Here is a 10,000-nt window from a genome sequence, read left to right as displayed (position 1 = left end):
ACTGCGCGGGCGGTTCCTCAGACGCGGTCGGGTCGTGATCATGACAGGGGGAAGTCGTGAGGAGGCCCCTGGCAGCGAGCAAGGGGCGGGTGCCATGACTCCCCGAGGTGCCACGACCCCGTAGAACAACAGGTGGCACGGTCTTCCCACGTGGGGTGAGGCACACCTGCGTCCAGAGAGCGTGGAAGGTTAATTGAACATTTGCGCGCATCTGTTGTTCGGGACAGCTGCGTTCGCTTTTGTCCACCTAGACTGATTTGCGAAAATATGAATATCCGTAAGTATTATGTGCCGTGCTAAATCAGATTATTCAATTTCCCTTTCTCTTTAGGGTGAATTTCAGTATCACTAATTGAGGAATAATTAATGGATAAACAATAGACTTTGAGACAACAGCAGAGCCTTGACACAAATAGTTAGATTCTCGCCTCACATTCTGCAGTTAAGTCGACATACCGTGGGACTGTCTTGACATGCCATGGCACTGGATAACATTCTAGAACAGTGACGTACCTGTTTGCACAGTGCCAATGACCTCCAGGCTGTAGCAACCATGGTGACCACAATCTTCCCTTCTTTCTTTTTTTTTCTTTTTTTTTTTTCTTTTCTGTTTGGCTCGACCTCGCTCTCCTCGTCTGGCCTTGGTAACACTGCCGGGGGAGGAGAAGGTTCAGGTATAATTATATATTTTAATTTGTTTGAATTTTTTTTTTATTTATCTTTTTTTTTTTAAAGTTTGTTTTACACTGCTTTGTTATTCTGTATTTTCTCCATTCTCATATTAACTTTCGACACTCCCCCCTCCCCCCTCCCCTCTTTCAATACGATAATTTAATTTTCTTTTCTTTAAATCTTTGCAACAAGGCCCTCCCCCTCCCCCCATCCCGAAAAAGAAATCCTTACCGGCCACCCAGATAAAAATAAAATCCTCCAACCAACTATCTTCACACGTCACATGTTACAAGGCAAAATTTTACCACCTCTTTCATTCGATAAAACTAACGTTATTTCAGTCACAGTGACTATGTCTGGCACTGACAAAGACTATCACCTTGACTGGAGTTGTCATGTTACCGCAGGACAAAAGCAACACCACATGACGTGGGAAGGAAAGAGGGGAGGGGGGAGAGCGGGGAAGGAAAGGGAGATGGAGGGAGGGAAGGAGAGGAATGGGGGAAGGGAGGTAGGAGGGGAGGAAGGAGTGGGGGCGATAAACTTCCGGTACATGCATGGGGGACAGCTCACTTTGCCGTCATGTCACGGAGCATCATTTTACACAGACGCATGCGCGCACACAGATATGCATACATACATACATACATACATACATATATATATATTAATATATATATATATTATATATGAGATATATATATATATGTACACACACAGCACACACACACACACACACACACACACACACACGACAACCACACACACACTCACGTAACACACCAACACACACACACACACACATCCCACACACAACACACACACACACAGATACACTAAAACACAAACACACACAACCACACCACACACACACCACACACAACACACACACACACACCACACAAACACAACCACACATCATATATATATATGTGTGTGTGTGGTGTATTGTGTGTATGTATATATGTATGTAATGTATGTAACTGTATGTTATGTATGTATGTATGTAATGTATGTATGTACTGTATGTAGGTAGGTCGGTAGGTATATATACACGGTGATATATAGAGATTATTATATCTATATATATATATTTTATATATATATATATATATATTATATAACTGCCCATGTGTGAGTGTTTGTGTGTCTGTGCCTGTGTGTCTCAGCGAGAAAGAGAGAGATGGAATCTGAATGTAAAACCGTAGCTTCTCCTTTTTTTCTTCCTTTTAAAATACAAGCCTCTATATCTCTTCCCTGTTCACTTTTAAGTAATCCGGATTTAAGCTCGAGTGCCCGACAGACTGGCCTTGTAAATGGACATCTGTGTTGGTGTGTATTGGTCACTCCTCTCATCTTTCGCTCTCTCTCTCTCTCTCTCATCCTCATCTCTCCTCTCCTCTCTTTCTCTCTCTCTCTCTCTCTCTCTCTCTCTCTCTCTCTCTCTCTCTCTCTCTCTCTCTCTTTATCTCACCTCTCTCTCGCTGTCCTTCCTTCTCTCTCTCTCTCTGTCCTTCCTTTTTTTTCTCCTCCCCGGGTCTCATCTCTCTTCTCTCTCCTCTCTCTCTCGCTCTCTCTCCCTCTTCTCTCTCTCTCCGTCTCTCTTATCTCTTTCTCTCCGTCTCTCCTCCTCTCTCTCTCTCTCTCTCGGCCACAAAAAGAAATTCTCTTCTCCCTCTTTCCCTCTCCTCTCTCTCGTCTCTCTCTCCTCCTCTCTCTCTCTCTCTCACTGTCTGTCCTCTCTCTCTCTCTCTTCATCTTCGCTCCTCTCTCATCTGGTCTCTCTCCTCTCTCTCTCTCCCTCTCTCTCTCTCTCTCTATCGATCTATCTATCTCCTTTCTTTCTTTCTTTCTTTTTTTTCTTCTCTTTTTTCTTCCTTTTCTTTCTTTCTTTCTTTCTTCTTTCTCTTATTCTTCTCTTTTTCTTTTCTTTCTTTCTTTCTTTTTTCTTCTCTCTCTTCTCTTTCTCCTTCTGCTCCTCGCATCTCTCTCCCTCCCTCTCCTTCTCTCTCTCTCTCTACTCTCCTTCCTCTCTTCGCTCTCTATCTCTCCTTCTCTCTCGCTCTCTATCTCTCCTTCTCTCTCGCTCTCTATCTCTCCTTCTCTCTCTCTCTCTCTATCCTCTCCTTCTCCTCTCTCTCTCTCGCTCTCTATCCTTCTCTCCTCCTCTCTCCTCTCTTCTCTCTCTCTCTCCTTCTCCTCTCTCTCTCCCTCTCCCTCTCTCTCTTCTGTTTTGTCCCTTTTATTTCTCTCTCTCTCTCCTCTCTCTCTCTCTCTCTCCTCTCGTCTCTCTCTCTCCTCTCTCTCTCTCCCTCTTTCCTCTCCTCCTCCTCTTCCTCCATCCCCCCTCCCTCTTGTCTCTCCCCTCCCCCCTTTCTCTCGGCCTCCCCCCCTTTCTCTCCCTCCCCCCTTTCTCTCCCTCTCCCCCTCTCTCTCCTTTTCCTCCCCCCTCTCTCTCCTTTTCCTCCCCCCTCTCTCTCCTTTTCCTTCCCCTCTCTCTCCTCTCCCTTTCCTTCCCCCTCTCTCTCTCTCACTTTCCTCCCCTCTGTCTCTCCCTCTCCCTTTGCTCCCCTCTCTCTCCCTCTACCCCCTCTCTCTCCCTCTACCCCTCTCTCTCTCTCTCCCTCTCTCTCGCTCTCTCTCCCTCTTCCCTCTCTCTCTCTCTCTCTCTCCTCCTTTCTCTCATCTCTCCTCTCCTCTCTCTCTCTCTCTCTCTCTCTCTCTCTCTCTCTCCCTCTCTTGTTTGTTTGCTTAGCTCTCCCTCTCTTCTATTTTATCTCACTTCCTTTTTTTTTTATCTTTGAACTTCCCAATTACGTTTTCCTTTTTTCTCTTCACCCATTTCTATCATTAATTTTCTCCCACCCCCCCCTCTCCTCGCATACCGAGCTGTTTCTCCATTCACCAACCAACCTATCTATTTCCCCCCTCCCCCTTACGCATCCATCTATCAATCAATCAATCAACCTCTCTCTCTCTTCAATCCACCTATCTCTATCTCTTCCATCCACATCGGCACGTCCACTCCATCCTTCTCTCTTCCTCTGTTTCCCTCTTTTTATCCGCCTACCTGTCTGTCTCTGTGTCAATCCGTTTGCGATACAACACAGAATACTTCAAAGGGATTAGGTGATGACGTTGACAGGCCCCTCGAACAGACTTTGGGGGGGGGGCTAGGAGAGGGGGAAAGAACGGGAGAAGAGATAGAAAATAGAGGGGAGGAGGGAGGAGGGAAAAAGGGGAAGGGGGAGGGAGGGGGAAAAAAAAGGGAAGAGGGAGAGGAGGGAAAAGAGGAAGAGGAGAGAGGGGTAAGGGGAAGGAGGGAGGCAAAGGGGAAAGAGGAGAGAGAGGTGGAAGGAGGAAGGGGAAGGGAGAAGAGGAGAGAGGGTAAAGAGGGAGGGGAAAAGAAGGGAGGATGGAGAGGGAAAGGGGAAGGAGGGAGAAGGGAGAAGGAGAGAGAGAGGGAAAAGGGAAGAAGGGAGGAGAATAGGAAAAATGAAGAGGAGAGAGGGGAGGGGAGGAGGGAGTGTGAGGAGGACGGATAGATTGCGAAGGGAATTAGAAATGAGAAGGGCGGAAGTATAGAGGACGGGTGGAGATGCAGTGAGACGAATACTCAATACATCATAATGGAACCGGTACGAGTAACGTCAGGTAGAAATGGAAGGAAGGATGAGGGACAGGGAAGAAGGGAGGAAAGAATATGGAAAGAAAAAGGGAAGAGTGACTGAGAAGGAGACAGGCAGATTAAAAACGGAGAGGGAAGGAGGGAAAGGAGGGAGGAGAAGGGAGAAGAACAAAAAGAGGGGAGGAAAGGAGGGAGCAAAGAGGATGAGAGAGGCAGAAAGGTAGATTAGAGAAGGAGAGGAGGAGGGGAAAAGAGGCGAGAGAGGGAAGGGGAAAAAGAGTATGAGGATGAAAATATATCACTATCTATATATCAAATATCTATATATCTATATATCTATATATATATATATATATATCTATATCTATATGTGTGTGTGTGTGTGTGTGTGTGTGTGTGTGTGTGTGTTTGTGTGTTTGTGTGTGTGTGTGTGTGGGTGTTGGTGGTGTGTGTGTGTGTAGTATGTAATGCATCTGTATACTGTATAATTGTATATGTCTATGTCTCTGTATCTGTCGGTCTCTGTTATACCTGTACTATGTTATTGTTTATGTATACACGTGTCTGTATTCTTCATATATCTCTATCTATATATTCTCTCTCTCTATATTGATCTTCTCATATATCTACTCACTAATAGTATCCACCACATCCCTGCAATACTATCTATATCCACCTCTGTGTACCTCTGTCTGTCTGTTCTGTCTGTCTGGCTGTCTGTCTGTCTGTCTGTCTGTCTGTCTGTTTCTCTCTCTCCATTTCTTTCTGTCCAGACGTCGAAATGCAAGCCCCCGAAATATAAATCCGAGCGCTTATATATCACCCACAATGGAAAAAAGGCGACTTTCCTCTTAAAACTACAAAATAAAATCTTCATTGATTTATCTCGGTTTCGGCGGCGCACGTAAACGGCCTCATTACCATAATACCTTCATTATAAACGATTGTTTGTCACCCTCACCTAAACAACGTTGCCATGAGTGGGCTGCTGCTATTACGGCACTGGGATGAACGCTCTCTCTCTCTCTCTCTCTCTCTCCTCGCTCTCTCTCTCATCTCCTCTCTCTCTAGTTGTTGGCTCTCATCTCCCTCTCTCCTCTCTCTCTCTCCTCTTTCTCTCCTCTCTCTCCCTCTCATCGCTCTTCTCTCGCTCTCGCGTCTCGTTCTCTCTCTCGCTCTCTCTCTCGCTCTCTCTCTCTCTTTCTCGCTCATCTCTCTCTCTCTATCTCACTCCCTCTCTCTCTCTCTCTCTCTCCTCTCTCTCTCTCTCTCTCTCGTCCCTCGTCTCTCTTCTCTCTCTCTCTCTCTCTCTCTCTCTCCTCTCTCCGTCTCTTCTCTCTCTCTCTCTTCTCTCGTCATCTCTAGTCTCGTCTCTCCCTCTCTCTCTCTCTCTTCTCTTCTCTCTCTCTAAGCTCCTCGCTCTCGCTCCCTCGCTCGCTCGTTCTCGTTCTCTCACGTTCTCGTTCCTCTCTCGCTCTACTCGCTCTCGCGCTTCAGTCTCTGCTCTCTCCCTCCCTCCCTCCCTCTCTCTCTCTCTCTCTCTCTCCTCTCGGTCTCTCTCTCCTCAACTCTCATTCTCCCTCTCGCTCTCTCCTCTCGTTCCGTTCTCTCTCCTCTCTCTTCTCTTCCTCTCTCTCCTCTCTCTCTCCTCTCATCCCTCCTCTCTCTCTCGTTTCTCAATCTCTCTCTCTCTCTCTCGCTCGTCGCTCTCGGCTCTCTCTCTAGCTCTCCCTTCCCTCTCTCTCTCTCTCTCTCTCTTCTCTCGCGCTCTCCTCTCTCTAGCCCCCCCCTCCCTCCTCTTCTCTCTCTCTCTCTCTCTAGCTCCCTCCCCTTCCTCTCTCTCTCCTCCTTTCCTCTCTCCCCTTTCCCCTCTCTCTCTCTCCCTCTCTCTCTCTCCTCCCTTCGCTCTCGCTCTCCCCTTTCTCTTCTCTTCTCCTCTCGCTTCCCGCTCTCTCTCTCTCTCTTGCTCCTCCCTCCCTCCCTCCTCTCTCTCTCCCCCCTCTCTCTCTCTCTAATCCTTCCTCTTAAATTTCTGTCCAAATGCAAGAGCGGTTTTGATGACCCTAAAATAATCTCCTAAAAGGTTAAAGGATTTATCCTCTCCCTCCCCCTTCTCCTCCCTGGTCATTTCTTCCTTTCTTTCACTTGTGCTGTCCTCCTTCCTCGCTTTTCTTCCCTTCCTTTTCATTCGATTCTCTTCCCCTCCTATGTCTTCTATTCTCTCTTTTTTCCCCCCTATCTTGTTCTCTTCCTTAGTCTTCTTGATTATCTCTCTCCCCCTATCCTCTTTCTCAACTTATCCTTCCCCCTCGTTTACTCCGTTTTCCCTTCTTCTTCCTTCGTTCTCTCTTTTCTTCCTTCATGTCGTCCTCTCTCTCACATCTCCTCCCTTTCCCCCTTGCTTCCCCTCAATTCCCTTTACCCCTTCACCCATTTCTAAACACTCCCTACTCTTCCCCCTTTTCCTTGCCTACCCTCTTTTCCCCTTTTCCCCCTTCCCCTTGTCCCCTCCCCTCCCCTCCCCCTTCCCTTCGTCCCCCTCCCTCTCCCCCTCATCTCCCTCCCCTCCCCCTTCCCCTCATCTCCCTCCCCCTTCCCTTCGTCCCCCTTCATCCCCCTCCCCTTCCCTTCGTCCCCCTCCCCCTTCCCCAATCAACAAGAGAGCCAACCGGAAGAAGCAGAGGCACCGTGCCATTCCTTCGCTCCTGATTGAGTCAACGGCCCTGACTTGTAGACAATGGCCCTTTTATGCTTGTATTTGCCATGGAGGAGGGGCAAGGATGGGGAGGGGGAGGATGGGGGGAAGAGGGGGAGGAGGGAGGGGAGGGGATAAAGGATGGGGAAGGGTATGAGGGAGGGTGGGCAGGAGGGAGGGGAGGGGGAGGAGGGGAGGGAGGGGAGGAGGGAAGGGGATGTGATGGAGGATGGGGAGAGGAGGGGTGGAGATGGGCATGTGGAGCAGGAGAAGGGAAAGGGGAAGGGAGAGGGAATGGGACTGGGGGTAGAGAAGGGCAGGGGAGGGAGAAGAAGAAGAAAAGGAAGAAGTTGAAGAGGAAAATGAGGAGAGCAGTTATCAGAAAAAAGAAATAAAAAGAAAAAGATGAAAAAAGAAATAGATGGAGGAGGAGGAGGAGGAGGAGGAGGGGGAAGGAGGAGGAGGAGGAGGAGGAGGAGGAGGAGGAGATGGCAAGCGGTGGCGGCGGCGGCAAGTTAGAATAAAAGTGTGTCGGCTAAGAAAGTGTTCAGAACTAGACGTTAATCTGAGCTCAACTTTTCCCATTTGCTAACATCGGCGTGCTCGGCCGGACACAGCCTTTCCACAGTGTTTCGTCCCTTTTCCTTCTCCTTTCGTTTGATACTTAACCCATCCCCCCCTTCTCCCCCCTCCCCCTCCTCCCTTCTCCCTTCCCCCTTCCCCTTCTCTTCTTTCTCCCTGTTTCCGCCTTCGGTTCCGCGGTGACGCCTCGCTCTCTCGAGACTTCAGTCGAACGTATTGAGTCATCGAAACTTATCGTCAATTTCCCTCGCAAAAACAAAAAAAACAACAACAAAAAAACGGATGGGAGAAAACAAAAACTAGATAAAAATGTAACTGAAGCAAAACGATGACAAAAGGAACACGATAAAGTTATCATGCCAATATCAAATAAACACACGCATTTAGAACAAATGAACAAACAAAATCAAATTAAACAGCAATAAAACAAGCGAACACAATGACACACAGACACAAACACACATAAAAACACGCACACACACCCAAAAAAAAAAAAGACAGGATGGACGGAAAGAAGGGGGGGGGGAGCAAGAGAAGGCAAGAAGAGGAAGGGGAAGCAAGAGGGGGAGGAAAGCAAGAGGGAAGGGGGGTGGGTGAGGAAGATCGAGGGCAAGATGTTCCCATTTTGAAAAGAGGAGCTTCGGAGGAATTTGGGCCAGATGGTGTTAGCGGCGTCTCAGATAAGCCCCTGGATCTTTGTGCATTTTTCACGTACATCAATTACAAAGTTTGGCGGGAGACGAACTCGTGTGTGTCTTTCCACATTGTCCCAAAGTTTTAATTTCGCCGCTCACATGCCGTTTTCTTTTCTTATTATTATTTTTTTTCTCCTTTTTTTCTTTTTCGTGTTACTGTATTTATTTATTATTTTTTTTATTATCTTTTTTTTTTGTTCTGGGACTGTTTTATATACACGTTCTTGTCAGTTTTAGGGAGGGGGGGAAAGGGGGAGGGAGAGGGAAGAAGGAAGGATAGGGGAGACATGGGACAAAGGGGGGAGGGGGAAGGGATAAGGGGGAGGGGAGGGAGGGACAGAAAGGGAAGGGGGCAAGGGTCGGAGGGAAGTTCCCCTCCCCCCCGCCCTAACTCTTCCCCTGTCCTTGCCCCTAACTCTTTCCCTTCCTGCTAATATTCCCCCCCCCCCCTGCCCCCTGCCCCTGCCTCCTTCCCTTCTGGACCGTAACTTCAAACTTATGGCGAAACTTCTCGGTCTTGAAACTTCCCTATCGCAGAACGCATCTGCATTGGAACGTATCATTCTGTCCTCGAACTTATTCTATCCTGAAACTTGCGTACGGAGAAACTTTTTGATCTTCTGAATCTAAACTTGTAAGTGGTATTTATCGTCCTTTAAGATTCGTTTAAGAGAAATTGCGCTAATTGAAAAAAATATAATATTCTTGGGTACATACATATACACATGACATATACATACACATAAATATACACACTAACATGCAAATGCACATGCACTACACATGCACATGCACGCGTGCGCACACAAACACGCGCACATAAAGACACACTTACACACACACACACACACACACACACACACACACACACACACACACACACACACACACACACACACACACACACACACACACACAGAAATAATGAAGCTTAGACTTCCGAGATTAAAGACCACCCACCTTGAAACGTCTCTAACTGAAATTTTATGTATCCAGAAAACTTTAAACTCTCCCGAACTCATCTATTTTGCAGTGCCAAAGTACTTAAAGATTATATACTAATGCCCTGATTATGAGTGGAGGTATTTTCGGATTATCATAATGATTTATTACGCTGGGTCTTCAGGGTTTTACCTAACTTCGATCTCAAGATGAATTTCATAATACTTTATCCTATTTCTTATTCTCACTATCAATATACTGGTGTTGTTATTGTAGTCAGAATAGTCACCCTTAAAATAATTTTTTATCAAGTATCGTCTATTACATTCTCTCAAGATAAAAATATATCAGAATATATTATTGTCAAAAAATACTACTCATAAAACGGTATCATCAGTATCATTATCACAACTGCAATTACTAGCTTCCTCTTTCCTGGACACATGAGTAAAATCAATTATTATTCAGCGTAAACCCCCTTAAAAAAAAAAAAAAAAAAAAAAAAAAAAAAAAAAAAAAAAAACCGCAAAGAAATGAAATTCAGATTTATCTTCATTTCTTCCTCCCACAGTATTTCATTCGTCTTCTTAATTGGCAAACTCTTAAATTCATGAACGTATATTACCAGCTAAATCTTGGTCAACAAGAAATATTACATTTTTCAGTCTCGGTGAACCTCAAAATGGATAGAAAGATTCATTTGCAACCGCAGTAAATCTGGGAATCAAGGGTGGAAAATGTAGTGGGTGATTCATTTGAAAAGATTAATGTTTAATTTTTTTATTG

General features: G+C 46.3%; 1 protein-coding gene across 2 annotated transcripts in view; it reads right to left on the bottom strand.

The window, feature by feature from the left end:
* LOC119580828 overlaps nt 1-10,000 on the bottom strand; it is a 75,435-nt gene that overhangs the window by 12,743 nt on the left and 52,692 nt on the right. For both annotated transcript variants that reach the window (XM_037928980.1, XM_037928988.1), the window contains exons 2-3: nt 514-650; nt 1-166 (exon numbers count right to left, since the gene is read on the bottom strand). The exon at nt 1-166 is cut by the window's left edge and continues 44 nt beyond it. In XM_037928980.1, coding sequence (XP_037784908.1) covers nt 1-166; nt 514-555 — 208 coding nt within the window. In that variant the 5' untranslated portion in view covers nt 556-650. The remainder of the gene's footprint in view (nt 167-513; nt 651-10,000) is intronic.

Source organism: Penaeus monodon, chromosome 2, assembly GCF_015228065.2.
Source record: "Penaeus monodon isolate SGIC_2016 chromosome 2, NSTDA_Pmon_1, whole genome shotgun sequence".
In the NCBI taxonomy this organism is placed as follows: domain Eukaryota; kingdom Metazoa; phylum Arthropoda; class Malacostraca; order Decapoda; family Penaeidae; genus Penaeus; species Penaeus monodon.
This window is presented reverse-complemented; position numbering and strand designations above follow the sequence as displayed.